The 23820-nt window shown below is 41.4% G+C and overlaps 1 protein-coding gene across 5 annotated transcripts in view; it reads right to left on the bottom strand.

Annotated features, from left to right (window-relative positions):
• Positions 1-390: 390 nt before the first annotated feature.
• Positions 391-23820, bottom strand: part of STAB1 (stabilin 1) — a 192822-nt gene continuing 169392 nt past the window's right edge. For 4 of the 5 annotated variants that reach the window (XM_056524140.1, XM_056524141.1, XM_056524142.1 and 1 more), the window contains 10 exons: positions 23455-23599; positions 22186-22319; positions 21935-22100; positions 18828-18934; positions 13628-13747; positions 11987-12133; positions 11678-11779; positions 11430-11570; positions 9623-9721; positions 391-2522 (listed from right to left, as the gene is read on the bottom strand). In XM_056524140.1, coding sequence (XP_056380115.1) covers positions 2478-2522; positions 9623-9721; positions 11430-11570; positions 11678-11779; positions 11987-12133; positions 13628-13747; positions 18828-18934; positions 21935-22100; positions 22186-22319; positions 23455-23599 — 1206 coding nt within the window. In that variant the 3' untranslated portion in view covers positions 391-2477. Of the gene's footprint in view, positions 2523-9622; positions 9722-11429; positions 11571-11677; positions 11780-11986; positions 12134-13627; positions 13748-18827; positions 18935-21934; positions 22101-22185; positions 22320-23454; positions 23600-23820 lie in introns of those variants that run through there. The other variant, XM_056524144.1, reaches the window with a different exon arrangement.

Genomic DNA, 23820 nt, shown 5'->3' with positions numbered 1-23820 from the left:
ATTCCTTGGAGTTGATTTCCTACCTCCTTCCGTCTGGCTTCGTAGTTGACCTTTTTCTTGTCTCTCTAACTGTTTTAGGTTTAGAGACTCTGCAAAGGATGGTCCCTTCCTTTGGCATCCTAGTCCATCTCCATGGACGGAGGATCTTCCAGGAGCTCAGTTTCTGGGCCTCGGTTGTCTCTGGCCCGGGATTTCGGGCGCAGACCTTATGGTCGAGTGGGTTTGATATCTGGACTTATTCCCTTTCTCTGGTGGTTGTTATTCCAACCCCTGGGGACTGCTTTGGTACGTCCCATCAGTATTGGTGTCCCCCAATAAAGAACGACTGAGAAAAGGAGATTTTTTGTACTCCTCATAAAATCTCTTTCTCGTAGCCTTCATTGGGGGACACCGCACCCACCCATTTCTTCTTTTTTTTTGTCCAGATAATCTTTTCCAGTTCTTGGGTTTTTTGTCCGGGATTCTTTTCTGGGGTCCTTCGGGCATATTTCTTTGTTGGCTTCTCCTACTGCTTTGTGACAAAACTGATTATGGGTATATCCTGCCAGGGAGGACCTGACTTTTTTTCCTTAGTGTCAGCGCCTCCTAGTGGCAAGAGCATATACTCATCAGTATCGGTGTCCCCCAATGAAGGCTACGAGAGAGAAATTTTAGGGTGTGCAGAAAAAAAAATCTCCTTTTTGGGGTAAAATCTCCAGATACTATATGATTACTTTTCATTTGGTGATTGCTAAACTACTGATGTATCTAGGGCCACTTTTAATCTCTAGGACTATTCAGTCACCAGTGGCTTATGCAGAATGTTTTCCTACACTTTGAATATGTCCTAGAATTACATGTGTGTGTAGAATAAAGCCATAGAGGGTTGCAACTGACTCGAGCTTCATACAACCTGAAGTCACAGAAAGCACACACCATCCTCATATATTTCCATTGTATTTTATTAATACTGTAAACAATTCTCCCCAATCACACAGCAGCACATTTATTGCAGTTACTCGTACATAGGGGGTTTATAAGACTCAGATCGGAGTTATTCTTTAGTGTTTTAGAATATTTTCTTAAATATGCACAGATCACATAATTCATTGGTAGCCATTTGTAATTTCCTTTTTGTCCCACAGCAACAGCACCAATGGGAAATATTCCATCTTCCTACCAGTCTGGATCAGATGATCTTCCAAACACAGACCTCTGGGTTTTCCCAGTGGACCAATGGCAACTTACAAAAAATGGCAAGGTAGCACCCTTCTGCTCCTTGCTTAGAAGAGAGAGGCCAGGGGCTCTGGATGTAATATCCATCCTGTCTAACATATGCTTTTCAACCTATACCAAAGGTCTTACAAGATGAAATAGGAACAGATTTCAGTCATTACCATCTGCCCCTGTTAACCCAACTGAATGTGGTTAAAGGGGTATTCCAGGCCAAAACTTTTTTTTATATATCAACTGGCTCCGGAAAGTAAAACAGATTTGTAAATTCTATTAAAAAACCTTAATCCTTCCAACTGGCACCAGTTGATAAAAAAAATAAAATAAAAAGTTTTCCACCGGAGTACCCCTTTAAGCAGCCATTGACCCTACCTAATTTTTCTTCAAGACAGTTCTTTTGAGAACTTTACCTACTTCACTCCTAAGGTGCCCTCATTCAACAACATTAACCACCAGATTGAATTAATGGTGAACAGAGTTCCTAAAGAGCAGAAGAGACTTCACTCTGGATATGGTTAGAACTCTTAGCATCTCTTTCAGTCCCCCTCAGGAAAAGTATCTAAGCTGCTTTATCCAGATGGAGACCATTTCCATTTACTATACACAAGCTGGGTTATAAGAACCGCAGCTGATAAGAGTCACTCACAGGAGTGTCAACTCCATGGCCAGAAAAAGAAATGGATCCCTATTGAACAACCTTTGTCTCACACGTTTGTTGAGTACTTCAGGTGGATATTGGAGAATCCGGACAACCAGCTTTCAGTAGACTGGTGCTGCTAAACTCCCCCCTAATGGTTAATTGCCATATCCCTATTGGTGCTGCTGCTGCAAGACGCAAAGGAAAGTATAATTTTTTACTCATTGTAAATTCTCTTTCCTTTTAGTCCAAAGCAGCAGCACATATATTTCACTTATAAATTTGCTATACAGCATACCTTGAGGATTCGTTATTGTAGTAGTTAGAAGTGCACGTTGAGGCGATGGAGTAGCAGGTGTTATATAGGTTGTACAATTAAATTGTTATTTGTTACCATCTGTCATATCTGCAGAAGATAGAATCATCCCCATTGATACTGCTGCTTTGGACTGAAGGAAAGAGAATTTGCAGTGAATAAAAATTACACTATATACATAATTTACAAGTATCAATATATGTAAACATGAATATTACATAGGATGTCTCCCTAGATGGTCCCCTGACCTCAATGTCGCTGGACAGGAGACCAAAGGCATTGTAAACATCTTCCTTTTATTATCTTGCTGGATTAATGAAGGATGTTGCAGACATCAGAACTCTCACATTCTTCATCCTTAAAAAAAAATCCATTGAACTGTTATCCTGCAGCTGTCACTCAATAGTTAAACAATTAATAGCGCTACACAAAGTTGCAGTGTAGCCCTAACCTGAAAGCACATAAATGTTTGGGAAATTACCTGAAGTAAGTAAGTAGCTAACTGACCAATGAAAACAATTATGGCCATTGCCTGTCCAAACACTAATACATCAGCATCCCATTTAGAAATTTTTTCCAACATATCTGTGCCACAGATGTGATGTGAACAAGCTCTTACTGTGCAGAAATCTGAGGCTACCATTAGAATTTCTGCAGTGTATTTGGACACTTTAGACCGCATTTTTACTTGCCAAAAATTTGCCTCAAACAATTGGGGCTCATCTCTAACGTGCCTTCCAGGAGAATATGGTTTGAAATAAGTGTCGCCACTTTGTTCACTTGTTGTGGGACTAAGAAATATAGCCGTGTGCCGCGCTCAACTATCTTCAGCAGTGCTATAGAAAGTGATGATTAGTGATCCTGGGATTGACATACTATAGAAGTACATTGTCAGGAAACCCTTTAAACTGCAGAGTCAATGGTGTATACATAAAAAAAAATATCAAAGTCCAGAATTGCATATTTTTGATCACTTTGTATACCGTAAAAACATGTATAAAAAGGATCAAAAAGGCCCATAAAAAAAAAAGTACCAATAAAAACTACAGATCACGAAGCACAAAAAAAGCCCTCACACATCCCCTTATACGGAAAAATAACAAAGTTATAATGGTCAGAAGAAGACCATTTTACATATGCTAGTTTTTGAACAAAAAGTTATCTTTTTAAAAGAAGTAAAACAAAATTAAACCTATTTAATTTTGGTATCTTGTAACTGTATGGACCTACAGAATAAAGACAAGGTGTAGTTTTTACCAAAAAGTGCATCGGAAGCCCCCAAAAGTTGGCATTTTTGTTTTTTCAATTTTGTCCCACAAATATATATTTTTTTGTTTTGCCGTAGATTTTGTGGTGAAATGATTGATGTCATTACAAAGTGAAATTGGTGGTGCAAAAACAGGCCCTCATATGGGTCTGTAGGTGGAAAATTTCAAGCATAATGATTTTTAGAAGGTGAGGAGGAAAAAACATTTTTTATAGTTCAGACATTTACGCACATGGCAATACCACGTGTGTTTATATTTATTTTTGTTTATATCACCGTGGTGGTCCCGATCAGCTCCGCTGAGCAGCCGGGATCATTATTTTTTTTTTTTACATTTTAGACACCGTAATCAACTTTGATTGCGGCTTCTAAAGGGTTAATACCGGGCATCACCGCAGTCTGTCATGTCCAGCATTAGCCACAGGACCATCCCGCTATGAAGGTGTTAAAGAGTACCTGTCATCAAACCACATTTTCTAAACTAATGCTGGGTATACATTTTCAATTTGAAAACCGTAGGGATCCGTATTAAAAACCGTATGCATGGACTCTCTATTGACAAATCAAATGCTAAAGGTTGCATCCGGTTGTGTCCGTTTTGCATCCTGTACGGTTTTGTCAGTTTTTTTCCCTACCCAAAACCATAGCCTACCACGGTTTTTGGTCTGGGTGAAAAACCGTATTGAAACATATGTTTTTTGTTTTTTTTTAACATGGGAGTCAATGGGGACCGTACAGAACCACATGTGCGTACGGTTCCATCCGGTTTTCACTATATGGTTTTTTACTTTGCACAGTTTTTGGGGGGGAATTTCAATCAAACAAGTGAAACTTTATTCATAATGGAGTGAAAAGTTAAAAACGTATACATTTTTTATTTTATTTTTAAACGGATGCAACCGGACATCATTTTTTAAACTGTATACGGTTTTCAACCGTATACGGTTAGAAGTTTGTACACACGTTTTGATACAGTTTAGTCAGGTTTTGAGGAGTCCAAAAACCTGATACTGGAACTGTATTGCAAAAACGTGGTGTGAACCCAGCCTAACTCAGATTATATTCCCTAACTACTCCTAACACCCCACCTGCCCTTTAAAAAAATTTTTTTTTCGAGCTTTAAAAAGCTCTGTATCATACCTTTCCCCCTTGCTCACATTGTGTGAGCTCCCGGCAGGAGAAAGTGGGCGTTCCCCAGCAGGTGCAACGTCACTGAAGCCTGCAAGAGCTTGTGCCTTGCCATGCCCCACACGCACTTCCTGAGTTTGGTCTCCAGCCAGGCCGGAAGGAGACCAAACTAACTGTTTGACTTGCACAGGGAACTGAACAGAGCCACCTAGTGATTACATAAGGAACAATATATTAAAAGTTTTGTTTGGTGACAGATACTCTTTAAGGACACAGCCCATTTTGCCCTTAGGACATATTCATTTTTGCATTTTTGTGTTTTAAGAGGTATAACTTTAATTTATCCATCTATAGACCCGTATGAAGGATTGTTTTTTGCACGACCAACATATTTTATAATGACTTTCATTTTACCATAAAATGTACGAAAAAAAACCCAAAAAATGATATGTGGGGGGAATTGAAAAGAAAACAGCAATTTTGCTAATTTTGGGTGTTTTGTTTTTATGCAGTACACTTTATGGTAAAAATTTCATGTTCTCTTTACTCTGTAGGTCAATGCGATTAAAACAATACCTAATTTATATAGTTTTTCTATATATACTATTGTACTATTTTTTTTAACAAAATCAGCATGCCTAAAATTGTCTTCTTCTTACCCCTATACATTTTTTAGTTTTCCGTAAATGGGCTTTACAAGGGCTAATCTTATGTGATCTTTAGTTTTTATTGATACCATCTTTGTTTTGATGGACTTTTTGATTACTTTCAATTTTTTTTTCTTCTGATTTATATGACCAAAACTCTGCATTTTTGGCATATGGTATTTCTTTATGTTTACACTGTTCACAGTGCTGCAATACCAAATATGCTTATTATTTTGTTTATTAACTGTTTTCTAAAATAGGAAAAGAAGGGTGATTTTATTATTAGAGAAGGGTTTTTATATAATTTTTAACACTTTTTTTAAATCACCATTTTACATATATTGCATTCACTGTTGAAAGCTATGCTATTATGACAATCCACTATTACAGCATGCCTGTGCCAGGCTGCATCATCAAAGAGCCGATCCAGAGGCAGGTAAGGGGACCCTCCACCACCATTTTAGCTTATCGGATGCCAGTGATCAGGTAATGGGGTCCAATAAGCTCCATTGTGCTACCTGCAATAGTCACTTATGCTTTAGATGCCGTGACAGGCATTGATCACGGCGTCTAAAGGGATAGTGATGGCAGTGGCGGAATTGCCTTTACCTATCATTAGCGGTGAGGTCCCAGCTACTGTTAGTAGCCTTCCCTAACCGCCTATGAAGCAAAGCATCTTCTGCGCTCTCTTCATAGGCCTTTAAACCCTTAACGACCTGCGCCGTATATATACGGCACAGCCGTGCGGCAGGTCTATGAAGCTCCTGCTCCTGAGCTCGCTAGATAGCCTTTCAGTCTTGGCTGCTATCAGCAGCCAGGACCCACAGCTAATGCCGGACACTGGCGATCGGGCTGATGCTCGGCATTAACCCTGAGACGCCGCGATCAAAGTTGATCCCGGCGACTAAAATGCCAAATATGCAATGCCGGGAAATCACAACGTCCTGATCAGCTGAGAGGACAACGGGAGGGCCCTTACCTGCCTCCTTGCCGTCTGATCGGTCTTCTGCTGCTCCAGAAAGCTTCAGCAGGCTGAAGCAGCAGAGCACCGATAACACTGGTCATGCTATGGCACAGCATTGAACAGTGTATGCAATCTAATGATTGCATGTAATAGTACCCTAAGTGGACTAAAAAATTGTGTAAAAAAACTGTTAATAAATATGATTTAACCCCTTCCCTAATAAAAGTTTGAATCACCCCACTTTTTCCTTAAAAAAAATACGTAAACAAAAATAAACATATGTGGTATTGCCACATGCATAAATGTCCGAACTATAAACATTTTACACAGTCAATAGTCTATGTGTAAAAAAATACTAAAGCCCAGAATTGCTTATTTTTTGTCACCTTGTATACCCTAAAAAAAGAGGACATTTTTAAGAATGCTAATTTTTGTACAAAAAGTTATAATTTTTTTTAAAGAAGCAAAAACAAAATAAAACCTAAATAAGTTTGGTATCATTTTAATCATACGGACCTACAGAATAAAGATAATTGGGGAGATTTATCAAAAACTGTGTAGAGGAAGAGTGGTGCAGTTGCCCATGGCAACCAATCAGATTGCTTCTTTAATTTTTAAAGAGTGCTGTGAAAAATGAAAGAATCAATCTGATTGGTTGCTATGGGCAACTGCACCACTCTTCCTCTACACAGATTTTGATAAATCTCCCCCAATGTGTCATTTTCACCGAAGAGTGCATGGTGTAGAAAAGGAAGCCACTAAAATTTACTAAATGGTGGTTTTTTTTTTCAATTATGTCGCACAATGATTTTTTATTTTTTTGTTTCGCTGTAGATTTTTGGGTAAAATGACTGATGTAATTACAAAGTATAATTGGTGGCGCAAGAAAAAAAAGCCCTCAAATGAGTCTGTAGGTGTAAAATTGAAAGGGTTATGATTTTTAAAAGGTGAGGAGGAAAAACAAAAGTGCAAAAACTGAAAAACCCTGCGTCCCCAAAGGGGTTAAGCATGGAAAATAGAGAACGTCTCTAAGGACATTATAAGTTACTTACTTTTTTACCAGGAGAACTAGGTTTCTCTGAAGTCCATCTTTAGTGAATAACCTAACTCTTCAGATTTTCTGTACATACACTGCTAGGCTGGCTATATGTAGACAGATTTAAAGAGGTACTTTGCCCCTAGACATCTTATCCCCTATCCGAAGGATAAGGGATAAGATGTCTGATTACGGGGGTCCTGCTGCTGGGAACCCCTGCGATCTCTCCTGCAGCACCCGCTTGTCATTAGCTGCACAGAGCGAAGATCGCTCCCATAGACTTGCATTGAGGGGGGGGGGGGGGGGGGGGAAGGGCCGTGACATCACAAGGGGGCGGGGCCGGCCACTGTACTCCGACCACTGTATTGTGAGTAGTGTTGAGCGGCATAGGCCATATTCGAATTCGCGAATATTCGCGAATATATGGACAAATATTCGTCATATATTCGTGAATATTCGCATAGTCGTAATATCCCCGTTTTATTTTCGCGTATGCAAAACTTTACATTAGCGAAAATTCGCATATGCGAACATTTGCATATGTAAATTTTCGCATGTGTGAAAATTCGCACACCAGTCTCACACAGTAGTATTAGAGCCTTCTTTACACCGCACAAGCTGGAAGCAAAGAGGGATGATCACTGTGATGTGTACTGTGAAAAAAAAAAAAGAATATTCGTAATTACGAATATATAGCGCTATATTCGCGAATATGCGATATTCGCGAATAAAATTTGCATTGCGAATATTCGCGAGCAACACTAATTGTGAGTCATCAGCACGGAGAGATCTTTGCTCCTTGCAGCTAATGACAAGCGGGTGCTGCAGGAGAGATCGGGGGACCCCCGCGATAAGACATCTTACTAGGGGTCGAGTACCCCTTTAAAAGGAGTAGTGTAGCTTTTTTTTATTTATTTATTTAAATATCCCAGTCCCGATCTTCTTCCTGCTTCCATGTGCTTGGATTGTCACACTTTGATCAGCACATCACCAGCTGTAGCGATGTCCCACCTTGGCTGGTGATAGGCTGGGCACAGTGCCATGTAACAAGCTCAGGTAGAAGGCTGGGCGGGGCCCAGGCTCCTTACATGACACTGCGCTCAGCCGAGTGAGGTGGGATATCGCTGATCGCAGTGTGACGATCTGTGCACACGGAAGCAAGAAGAGGACCGGCACCGAAGAGCTATATCTGCATAACGGAGGAGCGAAGGAAGTTGAGTTTAAGTTTTTTCCTTTTTTTGTTTTTTTACTTTTTGCAGCCCAGGCACAATGGAATACCGTATATACTCGAGTATAAGCCGACCCGAATATAAGCCGAGGCCCCTAATTTCACCCCGAAAACCCAGGAAAAGTTATTGACTCGACTATAAGCCTAGGGTGGGAAATACATCATCCCCCCCATGTCATCATCACCCCCCCCCCTTCATCATCACCACCTGTCCATCAGTGGTCTTCAACCTGCGGACCTCCAGATGTTGCAAAACTACAACTCCCAGCATGCTGGGAGTTGTAGTTTTGAAACATCTGGAGGTCCGCAGGTTGAAGACCACTGCAGCCTTTGTCATCATCCAGACCCCTCTTTAGTTTTCTACTCACCTCCCCTCGTTTTCTAGTCACCTCCCCACGACGACGCACAGGGACATTCATGCGCAGGGACTTCTGCTTCGCACGGACGCCCCTGTGAGTCGTCTTCAAGGCAACGTCACTAGGCCGGGGCCGGCCCGGAGCGCGGAGAAGAGGCCCCCCCGGTGAAAATGAACAGCCCGTAATGACTAACCATCCCCACCGGACGGTCCCTGCAGCATAGATGGCCCGGACCAGCTCACCCTTCCTTCCCACCGAGGGGAGGTGAGTAGAAAACTAAAGGGGGGGTGGGCTGGATGATGACGAAGGCCGCAATTGTCTTCAGCCTGCAGACCTCCAGATGTTTCAAAACTACAACTTCCAGCATGCCCGGACAGCCGATGGCTGTCCGGGCATGCTGGGAGTTGTAGTTTTGGAACATCTGGAGGTCCGCAGGTTGAAGACCACTGAGAAGGGATTGAAAGGCGGAGAGTTCACTCAAGTATAAGCCGAGGGGGGCGTTTTCAGCACGAAAAATCGTGCTGAAAAACTCGGCTTATACTCGAGTATATACGGTAATAAAGAAAACCTGCTACACTACTCCTTCAATCAATTTTGACAGCATCTGATACTGCCAGATATGTACCTTATGGATATTATTTTCCCCCTACATAGGTGGTACACGAGGGTCTGGAATCTGCTTATCTTCCTCTCTTATTTTCAGTCTGCGATAATACCTTCAAATTTGTTTAACATGCAGGTTTGCAGTAAGTATAATAGCTAATGGTGGAGGAATGGTTAAACATGTTCACTGTAGAAATAATGTATCATGTATATTATAATAATTATTACCTCAAACTGATCTAAGAAGGATGTGCTGGCTCCATATACCGGATTAGGGATATTCACCAGTGGTGGATTTTGTAAATCTATGTCATTTTCAACTTCCTCCTATAAATGGATATAAAATATATTAACTGGTGACTAGTCAGTGATGGTAAAAGGTATGGCAGGTCCCATTTGCTGGATGAGTGTCCTTTTTTATATACGCATTAAAGGGGTACTCTGGTGGAAATATATATATATTTTTTAAATCAACTGGTGCTAAACAGATTTGTAAATTATTTCTATTTGAAAATCTTAATCCTTCCATTGCTCATCAGCTGCTGTATACTCTAAGTTCTTTTCTTTTTGAATTTATTTTCTGTCTGACCACATTGCTCTCTGCTGACACCTCTGTCCATGTCAGGAACTGTGCAAGGCAGGAGCAAATCTCCATAGCAAACCTCTCCTGCTCTGGACAGTTCCTGACATGGACAGAGGTGTCAGCAGAGAGCACTGTGGTCAGACTGGAAAGAACTACACAACTTCCTCTGTAGTATACAGCAGCTGATGAATAATGGAAGGATTAAGATTTTTAAATAGAAGTAATTTACAAATCTGTTTAACTTTCTGGCACCAGTTAATATTAAAATATATTTTTTTTACACCGGAGTACCCCTTTAATGCGTATCAGAAGCAAGGTCAGAAGAAAAGTGTTATAATCGCCCACAGCAACAAACCTGTATTCGTTCAGGCTAATGCAAGACAGGATAAACCAAAAAGACAAGATATTGAAGCAGTCTCCATATTGTCAATAGAAGGCATTGTAAATGTGCTCTTGTCTTGTTATTGATGAGAAAGGATTAGTTACTGGCAGTGCCTGATGTCTATGTGAAAATATGTTATTTCTTTTAAAGGGGTACTCCAGGGAAATAGGATAGAAGATAAGGGCTTCCGTCTCAGCCTGGTGATTGGCTGAGCGGGCCATCACTCAAGCATGTCTCCAAGTGTGGGGGCCTGAGCGTGCCAAGGACAGGTGAGTAGCCGGGCCCGTAAAAGAGATTGCAGGGGGACCCAGTGGTCGGACCCCCCGCAATCAGACACTTATTTCCTATCCTATCCTGTGGCTGGGGAATACATTTAACTTCCCTGGAGTACCCCATTTAAATACAGTACAAGAGAAGTCATATGTGACTACTATATTTTATATATATATATATATATATATATATATATATATATATATATATATCTCAAATCAATGTTTGTTATATACTTATTTATGTTTATTTATTGTAACCAAGAAATTTGCATGTACAGTATATTTTTTCATATATTGCAAAAGTTATTCTTAGTGCTAAATCATCAAAATAACTCCCATCTGAGAGAAATAGTCATCTCAGATGGGAATTGAAACCTGTTTTGTAATATTAACAATTCATAAAGGTCACAATTTTTATTGTGATCGTTAATACAAGTAGCTGTGAAACAAATCATTTGCAGTTTATTGGATAATGTTGTTATACTTAGTTGATATCTGCATTAAGTTTCTATAATAAACCTAGGATGCAGTGATGGATCTGTTGTACTACAGATGCCACCAGTGCCTGATGAACCCCCCTGACTTACCTCATTGGAATCTGTCAATTTCCATTGAGGTGCCTGCTACATTGATAGAAAAGGAAGGGCTGCATGCAGCACTATTTTTCCCCATTTTGATGTGAATATGGCCTTAATTTATGGTGCAACATGAGAGAGATAGTATCTTGACAAAATAAAGTGTGTATAGTACATAGCTAGCTTGGGTAGTAAACATATTCATCCAATTATTACGAACCTTGATTTGCCTGAAGCGGAATCCCTCGGTACTCCTCCTGTAGTAGAAGAAGCCAGCAGACACTGCAGCCACAGTCAGGAGTACGATAACTATGACCAGTGCCGTAGTAACCGGGTGAGAGATTTGGGTTTCGGCTATATCCTGTAATGTTAGAACAATACAACAGGTTGGGACTGTATCAATTCATTTTCAGTGTAAGGCGACTAAGATCATCACGACTGAGTACAGTAACTGCATCGTCTATGTACCTGCATCGGCGCGATCAATGGTCCTTTTATTACATGGATTATCCCATTAAAGGCCAGGATGTCCCAGTGAAGAATTACTTTATCATTTACAATCTTAGGACACTGGATAGGAAATAAGAGTATAGACTTAGCACAACAATTTCATAAACTGTAAGAAAAATTCAGGCAAGAAGCACACTAGGATTTTGCTAAAGTGTTTTTGAGACAAATACAGTAAAAGATTTAAAAGGCAGTTTCGTCTTTTATTTTCAGGGTCCACTCATGGCTTTGGCTAATAAAAGCCTCATTATTTGTGAGCTATTTACTTACTGGGGTTGTGGAACAACTAGTATTATGTGAGATTGAAAGGTTGTAGCCTAGGTTGGAAAGCAGTGTGGTCCCATGGGTAAGATCGGTATAGGGCACAAATATGTTCAGTTTAGACATGTGATGCTCCAAGTCCCGCCATGATAAAGTCTAGAAAAGAAAATGAGTAAGATAGTGTTAATATACAAATACTGGATATCTGAATCTGTTTTCACTCCCTCCTCCTCCTCAAATTCTCTCATCCCTAGGCGTCACAAATTTAGCCCTATCCTGGATCTCCTCATACCTCACCAGTGTCTTCCACTTAGGCTGTTTAATGGCCGATAACGGACGTTATTTTGTGACGGGAGAATGAACGGAAGAAATAGTGCATGCACTCTTTTTCCCGTTACTATCTTCCGTCACAAAATAACGTTCGTTATTAATAACGGACTATAACAGATTAAAACGGATAATGTAAAAATCCCATAGACTATAATGGGATTTTCTAACGGATGTATGGGATTTTCTAACGGACGTTTAATGGCCGATTTGCAGGGTTTTCATAATGGAACATCAAACGGATCTTTAAAACGGATGAATTTTATAGTGTGAAAGCAGCCTTACTTGCCATGTCGTCACCTTGCCCTCTCACTGTCTAAGTCCCCAGAGGCTCTGTCCTGGGGCCCTTACTCTTCTCTATACCTTTGGCCTGGGGCAGATCATAGAATCCCATTACTTCAAACACCTTCCTCCTATCCAAAATCCCACATTGTCTGTCAGCTATATCATCCTTCTTCCCCTCTCACTTTCTCCAACTCAACATGGAGAAATCTGACAGAATTCATCATTATCCACCATCTCCCTCCAGCTGTCAATGGCTTTACTCTTCCCCAGTCCCACAAGCCTGCTGCCTTGGGGTCACCTTCAACTCTACCCAGTCTGTCAATCCGCACTACCCGACCCTTACTACCTCCTGCCGCCTTCAAATAAAATAAAATAAAAGCTGGAGAGTACAAAAAAAAGTACAGCTTGTTCCTTTAAAAAACAGCTGCTATGTCAACTGAAAAATAAACTAAAAAACAGTCCCAGCTAAATATCGTTACAAAAATTCTTCTTTGCTTCTTAGCACTACCACATGCCCAAATAGCAGCTTATGACCACATATAGGAACATTTTGTGCAATTTCCAAAACTGACTGTGAAATGCAGTAAAGTATTATTGACGTTGCAGTGGAAGATATTTACCATGTTCGCCTTTTTGAAAAAGCGCAAAAAAAAAGGTGCATAAACGTTGGCAAAAACGCTAATTCATACCACATCTGCCTTGTCTTCGAAAAATTACATGTTACAACAATTTCTGAGGTGACTTTTAATTTGTGCTAAATTTATCAAAGTCCATGTGCCTTTTTGATAAATTTGACGCAAGTAAGCTAAAAGCACAGCAAAAAAAAACTAAACGGGAGGAATGACTGCACACAGCCGCACAATGATACATCTCACCCTCTGTCTCTCTCGGACTGGTTTTAGCAGTTTTTTGTAGAATAAATAAGGTGTTTACGAGGAAAGAGACTAATTTCTGTAACAATTTGATATAAATACTGTGTTTTTTGTTTTGTTTATACAACCAGTGAGAGAAGGATGCGATTTTATACTGTCGACTTACTACATTATCATCCAAGCTGTCATCATCTGGAACAAATAAGGTTCTAAATGAGGTTTGGTTTGATAGGATGTCTATAAATGCTGCACCCTGGGAGTTGACTCTGCCATAGTCAAGAACCATCTGAGGAAAAAAAGAAAATAAAAGAAACATCTTTATACACAAAAATAAACATATGATATTTAAGCATTGGATATATACACTAAGAATTACAGTAGCTCAAACCATAGTACTAGAGTTGGAAAAAACATTTTCTATCCTTAAAGGGGTATTCCAGGCAAAACCTTTTTTTATATATATCAACTGGCTCCGGAACGTTAAACAGATTTGTAAATTACTTCTATTAAAAAATCTTAATCCTTCCAATAGTTATTAGCTTCTGAAGTTTTCTGTCTAACTGCTCAATGATGATGTCACGTCCCGGGAGCTGTGCATGATGGGAGAATATCCCCATAGGAACTGCACAGCTCCCGGGACGTGAGTCATCAGAGAGCAGTTAGACAGAAAACAGCAACTCAACTTCAGAAGCTAATAACTATTGGAAGGATTAAGATTTTTTAATAGAAGTAATTTACAAATCTGTTTAACTTTCCGGAGCCAGTTGATATATAAAAAAAAAGTTTGGGCCTGGAATACCGCTTTAATATTTTAGACTCCATTAAAAAGAAAAAAAAGAGAACCTGAGACAATAAGCCCACTCACTGCCAGTCCTCTTGATACCCAGTTCAAAACTAGCAAATAAAAAGTGAGCATGCATCTAGACTCCAGCCAGCTGCTGTATTGCCCCGGGTGCGCGCTCAGGATCAGCTGAAGATCGCAGTAGATTATATGTTGTTCAATCAATACAAATAAATAGTTGAATGCAGCATCAAATCTGCAGCAGGTCCTGTACTTGTGACCTTACCCTAAGGGTCTATTCACACGGCAGAATTTCCCCTTGCAAAATTCTGCCTCAAATTAAAGCCCATAGATTTATATGGGATTCCGCACTCCCATTCATACTTCTGAATTTCCGCTTGCGGAAATTCAGAAGTGTGAATGGGAGTGCAGAATCCCATAGAACTCTATGGGCTTTAATTTGAGGCGGAATTCCACAAGCGGAAATTCTGCCGTGTGAATAGATCCTAAAGTGGCCATACACATTAGATAGAAGTAGGATGATGGTTAAACAACTGTCAGATGAACAGTCTTTTTGCAGACAGGGCCATACACATCAGCACATATTGGCCATTACAGTTGTTCATACTTTACCTACTCGCACACATCGCGGTTGTTCCCCCTAGGCCGAGAGCAGCCGCGATGTGTGCGAGTATACTGCGCATGTGCGTGGCGAGTCCCACAACGCAGCAGTATGTCTGCTTGTAACGGCGGATTGCCGCTCCGAGCACACACTGTAGGGGTCCATCGTCAGCGGATCCGCAACGTAAAATACGCTGTGGATCAGAACCAGCCAGCTCTGCAGCAGGTGGTGCGCCAACTCTTACAAGTAGGTAATAAAGTCCAACCAAGTAGGAAACAAGCAGAGGGGCAACTTACACAGCAATAAACGTTTTACTTTATTTCTTATCACAGACAGCATACAGGAACAGACTGGGCAAACCAGCGCACAAGGACCTTGGGGGGAATTTATCAAGCTGTTTGAAAGCCCTTTTTTTTTCTTTCTTTATTTGTAGCAACAGTTCTGCGCCGTGACAATCATAATGAGTTGACTATTTAGTCAAGAAAGTGCAGTGGTCACGAATTAACTATGAACAACCTTTTGAAAAGGTAGAAATATGAACCGCAAATGGCTCTCAAAAGTCTCAAATGCGCGCATGTATGGGCACCATGAGAGCTCCATCTCAGATGTCCAAACTCCTTATGATTGAAGCTTCTTTGCTTAACCTGATTTAACAAAATCTCACTGGCGATTTAGTTGCTTGTGGCTTAAAATCTCTTTTTGTCCTTGCTGTAACAGAAAATCATTCTCCACGCAAAGGGTTATCTACAGTGTGTGGAGCAGTCTGAAGCTTTGATGGCTGTGAGAGGAGTTCAGACTTCTCTCAGGAACAGGGACCAAAGCTGCCCATACACTTTAATTGCTGTAAGCTGAACGCCCATCACACAGATCGCCTGATCTTCCCATACACATGGAGGGAGATTCATCAAGGGATTTAAGCAGCTGTTTTTGCTTACAAAAGTCACACAAAAAGTCGCACGTGCACCTAAGCAATTTTTTGTGCGACTTTTCTGGGTAAGCAAAAAATACCAATCTTCCCTACCTAAGCAATTTTCAGTTTTTACTTTGCAGTGGTCCAGGATCTATCATTGTGAAAGTCGCACGTAAGCAAATAAAAGTCGCAAAACTCCTTCAAAAAGTCCCAAGTGTAAGCAAGGTCAGACCTGGCTTACAAACTTGTCTATGACAGCATTTTCAAAAAGTCACACATGAGACTTTTTGCACAGCCCCGCTTCCCGGCACCCACTCACATCTACCACCTGCCTGCACGTGTTCGGAATACAACTCCCAGCATGTCCTCACTGTAAGGGCATGCTGGGAGTTGTAGTCCTGCAATAGCTAGCGGGTGGGTGGTAGATGTGGGTGGGTGGTCGGGGAGTGAAGCTGTGCAAAAAGTGAGACTTTCTGTGCCACTTTTTTTTTTACTTTCATTTTCACAGGCACGGTGGGACAAGTGGGTAGGAGATGTACAGGAGGGTGACAAGCTTGTTACCCGCCCGCACATCTCCCTCCCACGCAACACTACTACAACTCCCAGCATGTCCTTACTGTAAGGACATGCTGGGAATTGTAGTTATGCGGCACGGGGAAGTGTGTTAGATGGGCGGGCGGATGACAAGCTTGTCATTGTCAAATTTATTAACACCCTGTGATAGTATGATAAATATGTCACACACAAGCAAAACCAAAGCAAAAAAAAAAAAGCCTACAGAACTCGCTTACCAGAGCAACAACGATAAATGTCCCCCATGGACTTTCAGTTCAGCTGAACATTTGTGTGTTCTCTATGAGAAGGGGAGGGGTAAGTCCCAGCCAGACTACAGCCTACAGAACAATAAAGTTAGGAGGCCCTCACACAGTGTAGACATCCAGCCAGCTTTAACCCAGCAAAGCTGGCCGGTTCAGACAGTTTAAGTGTATGGAGGTCAGACTATGGACACCTTTTTGCTTTTTTTGTTGTTGTTGTTGTTGTTTTCTGAATGCAAAATAAAGCCACTTTATAAGAAATGTCCTTCCATTGAGCTGGTAATCAGAGATTAGATGCATCTTCTGACAAGTTTCTGCTTTCTCAGTGTTATATACCAGCAGGGAGAGGTTATAGACCAGCTCAGATAGTAGACAGGGGGGAAAGAACCAAGGAGGAAAGGCTAGAGAGGGGAGAGAAGACTACAGTGATCCCTCAACTTACAATGGCCTCAACATGCAATGGTCTTTTCTGGACCATTGTAACTTGAAACCAGACTCAACATACAATGCTATGGAATCTGCGAAACGTTTCAATGGCTGGAAGAACCGACCAATCAGAATGGACATTTCACTGGTAAAACCCCTGTATTCCTAAAGTGCATGCACTGACTGGTGTCTGGTAACACGCCCCCTACAGTATAGGGAGGTATTACATGTTCTGTACACTTTATCTGTGCCAGGGTTAGCTGCTCCATTTGGGAGGCTCCATTTTTTTTTTTTTTTTAGGACATTGCGTGTACTGTACAGGACCCTGAAGAAGCTTCTGTCCTCTACATAGACCAGTGTTTCCCAACCAGGGTGCCTCAAGCTGTTACAAAACTACAACTCCCAGCATGCCCGGACAGCCTTCGGCTGTCCGGGCATGCTGGGTGTTGTAGTTTTGCAACAGCTGGAGGCACCCTGGTTGGGAAAAACTGAAATAGACAGTGATTTACAGCTCCCAGGAGATCTTTATTACTTTTATGTGTAAGGATTTGCTTTATCCTCACTTTTTCCTATTTTTGGATGACATTTTGGTGGCTTCAGAACCAATTACCAGGTTTCCATAGAGTTATGGTCTCAACATACAATGGTATCAACATACAATGGTCGTCCTGGAACCAATTAATATTGTAACTTGAGGGACCACTGTACTGGAGAGAATCATGAGCAGTGCACAAGTATGTAGAGCTCATACAGCACATTGTAGAGACTGTCCAAGCTAAAGTAAGCAAAATGTTTAATTAGGACCTATGGAGAAAATGTTTTATAAACCATAATAAGCACAAAGTAAGGCGGAGTGTTACAATAACTGTGTAAAGTTATTCCTCATAGGAGCTGTCACAGCACAACCTGCAGATCATGAAAGCCTGTGACGCCATAAAATATATACTACTAATATACTGTAACATTAAAGGGGTACTCCGGTGAAAAACTTTTTTTTTTAAATCAACTGGTGCCAGAAAGTTAAACAGATTTGTAAATTACTTCTATGAATTTTTTTTTTTAATCCTTCCAGTACTTATTAACTGCTGAATACTACAGTGGAAATTCTTTTCCGTTTGAAACACAGAGCTCTCTGCTGACATCATGAACACAGTGTGAATTCAGGTAGAAAACAGACATGGTGCACATCTACAATCTTGCACAATGATCTGATTGCTTCTCAGCATAATATCAAAAACTAACAGGTTGTTAGTATATACCTTTTGATCAAAAAGTATAAGCCCACTCGCCACGTCAAGGCCACCTATCCAGAGTGGGTCCCTAACGTCCCTAGCATAAATGGCGTAGCACTGGGCAGCGACCACCACCGCCGCAACACTAGTGCCCACAGGGGGAACGACCCACTGGCAGAGCAGCCCCAGTTCCTAAAATGGACAGAGATGTCAGCAGAGAGCACTGTGCTCGTGATGTCAGCAGACAGTTCTGTGTTTCAAAAAGAAAAGAATTTCTGCTGTAGTATTCAGCAGCTAATAAGTACAGGAAGGATTAAGATTTTTTAATAGAAGTAATTTACAAATCTGTTTAACTTTCTGGCATGAGTTGATTTAAAAAAAAAAAAAAAAAAAAAAGTTTTTCACCGGAGTACCCCTTTAAAGAATTGTCAGTAACACAGTGCCCAAAAATCTATTTAAACGTGGACCCCTTCATCTACTTATGTATATTCCTATAGAAATATCTGTTTACATCATGTATTTTCCTGCAGGAGTGCAGTTTTATAAGTGTAATAATAATTCTAAGATTAAATTTACTCACGGAGTAAAATTTTGACAGTCGAGGATTTGCTTCCAAAACTTGTAGCAGGTTTCCACTGCAGACACCTCCATCAATCACATAACCCTCAGGACAGTCGCAACGTACGTCTACAAAATCAGAATTATCACCACCACGTTTAAGTTGTTTTTTTTTTGTTTTTTTTTCTCCAAATTAAAACAGGGTAAAACCAATGATAAATTCCTCAGGGAACAGAGCCCTGATATACATTTTTACTATAAGTACATTACTCAATTCCTATGAAATAAATCACTGTTAATGTAATGCAGTGGTTTCCAGCTGTTTCAAAACTTCAACTCCCAGCATGCCTGGACTGCGTCAGTGGAGTCAATTCTTGATGTCAATTTCTCATTGAAATCAATGTGCTGTGGATTTCGACATGGAATCCGCGAAAAAAAAAATCACACAGAATCTATGTTAAAAATTCACAGTACGTGTCCATGAAACACGTTGGAACCCAATGGACCCTATAATAAGGCTATGGGGTCAGGTGACCTAGCAGTGCATTTTGTCTTCCATTATGAGCAGAAGCCACAAAGCAACAGTGACTGTAGCCTAATAGTGCCTTACAGTACACAAGTAACAGGATCATAACCACACGGCATTGCTATATGAAGCCTAATAGTGCCTTACAGTACACAAGTAACAGGATCATAACCACACGGCATTGACATATGTAGCCTAATAGTGCCTTACAGTACACAAGTAACAGGATCATAACCACACAGCATTGCCATATGAAGCCTAATAGTGCCTTACAGTACACAGGATCATAACCACACAGCATTGCCATATGAAGCCTAATAGTGCCTTACAGTACACAAGTAACAGGATCATAACCACACGGCATTGACATATGTAGCCTAATAGTGCCTTACAGTACACAAGTAACAGGATCATAACCACACAGCATTGCCATATGAAGCCTAATAGTGCCTTACAGTACACAGGATCATAACCACACAGCATTGCCATATGAAGCCTAATAGTGCCTTACAGTACACAGGATCATAACCACACGGCATTGCCATATGAAGCCTAATAGTGCCTTACAGTACACAGGATCATAACCACACAGCATTGCCATATGAAGCCTAATAGTGCCTTACAGTACACAGTATCATAACCACACGGCATTGCCATATGAAGCCTAATAGTGCCTTACAGTACACAAGTAACAGTATCATAACCACACGGCATTGCCATATGAAGCCTAATAGTGCCTTACAGTACACAAGTAACAGGATCATAACCACACGGCATTGCTATATGAAGCCTAATAGTGCCTTACAGTACACAAGTAACAGGATCATAACCACACGGCATTGCCATATGAAGCCTAATAGTGCCTTACAGTACACAGGATCATAACCACACAGCATTGCCATATGAAGCCTAATAGTGCCTTACAGTACACAGGATCATAACCACACGGCATTGCCATATGAAGCCTAATAGTGCCTTACAGTACACAGGATCATAACCACACGGCATTGCCATATGAAGCCTAATAGTGCCTTACAGTACACAAGTAACAGTATCATAACCACACGGCATTGCCATATGAAGCCTAATAGTGCCTTACAGTACACAAGTAACAGGATCATAACCACACGACATTGCTATATGAAGCCTAATAGTGCCTTACAGTACACAAGTAACAGGATCATAACCACACGGCATTGCCATATGAAGCCTAATAGTGCCTTACAGTACACAGGATCATAACCACACAGCATTGCCATATGAAGCCTAATAGTGCCTTACAGTACACAGGATCATAACCACACGGCATTGCCATATGAAGCCTAATAGTGCCTTACAGTACACAGGATCATAACCACACGGCATTGCCATATGAAGCCTAATAGTGCCTTACAGTACACAAGTAACAGGATCATAACCACACGGCATTGCCATATGAAGCCTAATAGTGCCTTACAGTACACAAGTAACAGGATCATAACCACACGGCATTGCTATATGAAGCCTAATAGTGCCTTACAGTACACAAGTAACAGGATCATAACCACACGGCATTGCCATATGAAGCCTAATAGTGCCTTACAGTACACAGGATCATAACCACACAGCATTGCCATATGAAACCTAATAGTGCCTTACAGTACACAGGATCATAACCACACAGCATTGCCATATGAAGCCTAATAGTGCCTTACAGTACACAGGATCATAACCACACAGCATTGCCATATGAAGCCTAATAGTGCCTTACAGTACACAGGATCATAACCACACGGCATTGCCATATGAAGCCTAATAGTGCCTTACAGTACACAAGTAACAGGATCATAACCACACAGCATTGCCATATGAAGCCTAATAGTGCCTTACAGTACACAGGATCATAACCACACGGCATTGCCATATGAAGCCTAATAGTGCCTTACAGTACACAGGATCATAACCACACGGCATTGCCATATGAAGCCTAATAGTGCCTTACAGTACACAGGATCATAACCACACAGCATTGCCATATGAAGCCTAATAGTGCCTTACAGTACACAGGATCATAACCACACAGCATTGCCATATGTAGCCTAATAGTGCCTTACAGTACACAGGATCATAACCACACAGCATTGCCATATGAAGCCTAATAGTGCCTTACAGTACACAAGTAACAGGATCATAACCACACAGCATTGCCATATGAAGCCTAATAGTGCCTTACAGTGTTCGGAGGCTGGCAACATATGGGAACTCAAAGGCCAGGTTTACATGGCAAAATATGGCTAATTTGGTGGGCGCTAGGGCCACTCGGAAATACGCCGTATTATATACCGTAATGCATTTCCGAGTGTAATCCGCAGAAAGAATAGACATGTGCAACCCGGATCCGAATTTCCGCGGAATTCCACGGATCCGAGTTGCCGCGTAAATTCTGCCATGTGCACAGTGCAGAAGAATCTCATTGAAATCAATGGGACTCTGCAGCAGCGGAATGTCTGTGCAGGGTCTGATATGGGTAACTGTAGTTTGTATTGATATGTGGACACTATTGCATGAAGTGTCATGGGGCACTGGCTGGCAATATTATGAATTACTACATAAAATGTACTAACCTTGGACACGGTAACAATATACATCCCATTTCTCTGTTAAGTCTGCCCTCTGCTTATAATCCACAATTCCAACGTGATTGGAGCCACATTTTTCACTGGGATACACTATGGGATAACCAGCTGTCCTATTAAAGAGCCATCCCACCGCGCAGACATGATAACCCATCTATTTTAAGAAAAAAAAAGCAGTTTTTAGAAAGGGCAAAACTACAGATGAGGCTGGTTACAATACACCTTGGAGACGACTGTACCTGTTGGGCAGCGGAGAGGTTTTCAAAGGTGGCAATGGTGGCTCCTACCGCCTTACAGGCAGCTTCTGCTTCCTCATACTTGTACTCATATCTCCCTCTTGGTGAATCCAAGTGAAATACCCCAGCAGTTTGTTCTAGTAAGTAAAATTTGATGGATTATTAAAGAGTAGCTCCCACCATCCTATTTTTTTTCTGTCCCTGCCTATTACCAATCTATCCCTAACCCCCTCTCTGCTTTTAATTTTTATTTTTACTATATTAAAAATGCCTTTTGTCTGCCTGGTAGTGTGCTCACTACCAGGCAGACTTCCCCAGCAGGCACCACGTCACTGATGCCTGCTGGGGGGGACTTCCGCCCTTAGTTCATCTACACAGGGTGCCTCCAGCTGTTTCATCACTACAACTCCCAGCTTGCCCTGACATCTATTGGCTGTCAGGGCATGCTGGGAGTTGTAGTATTGAAACAGCTGGAGGCACCCTGTGTAGATAAACTATTAGTTACATGCGCTGCTAGCCCGTCCCCTCCGTCTCCCTCCCCCCCCCCCATCGCCATACCCCGTTCCCTCCATCACAACCCCCCCCCCCCATTACACATACTGCAGAGTCCGCAGCGGGCGTGCAGGGACAGCGGAGGCGGCGAAGGAGATGTGCGGGAGGAGTGGCCTCCCAGCCAGTGGCCAGGGAGCCAATGCGCACGCTCCCTGCCTGTCTGATTGACAGGCAGGGAGCGAGCGCAGGCTGAATGAAAAAGGACCGATGCCCGGCCGCATCAGTCCTTTTTCAGGCGTGACGTCACACCAGGCTGCAGCCGGCCACTAGGAGGGAGACCCCTAGTGGCCGGCTTTCAAATGTAAATTAAACTATTTTAATTAAAAAAATTAAAATAAAAGTATAAAAATAATAAAAGTATAAAGTTGGTGACAGTGCCCATTTAAGCTGTAGATCAGTGGTCTCCAAAATGCGGACCTCCAGATGTTGCAAAACTACAACTCCCAGCGCTGTCCGGGCATGCTGGGAGTTGTAGTTTTGCAACATCTGGAGGTCCGCAGGTTGGAGACCACTGCTGTAGATCATTCCTATAGACCAATGTTTCCTAACCAGGGCGCCTCCAGCTGTTGCAAAACTACAATTTCCAGTATGGGAGTTGTAGTTTTGCAACAGCTGGAGGCACCCTGGTTGGAAAAAAAACTGGTAAAGACTATGTACTATGAGTAAAGTGATGAAAATGACAGAAATCAGTGAAATTGGTGACACTCAATTGTAACATACCTTCAAAATGCAAATCTTCGCAGGTGGCCAGAGGATCACACCCCCCATTTCCTTCTAGACAACGGTTCACAGGCGGAATAGCTTTTTCGAGACACTGGACACCATTACCCACATAACCATCGTGGCATTCACATCTGCGTGTTTTCTAGAACCAAAAGAAATCTTATCTATTGCAGAGGACGCATAGTTACATAGTTACATAGTTAGTATGGTTGAAAAAAGACATACGGTACCTGTCCTTAATTTAAGGGAGTAGATAAAGTTAGGTTTACATCTCCTAGTGGAATATTGTGATGGTAATTGTGCAGAGTATTGCACCTTACCGTGTAATGTTGTGTTACTGACAAATGATGAATTACTGACTAA

The sequence above is a fragment of the Hyla sarda genome, chromosome 6 (genome assembly GCF_029499605.1).
Source record: "Hyla sarda isolate aHylSar1 chromosome 6, aHylSar1.hap1, whole genome shotgun sequence".
Classification (NCBI taxonomy): domain Eukaryota; kingdom Metazoa; phylum Chordata; class Amphibia; order Anura; family Hylidae; genus Hyla; species Hyla sarda.
Note: the sequence above shows the minus strand (reverse complement) of the source record. Positions and strands in the feature narration are given on the sequence as shown.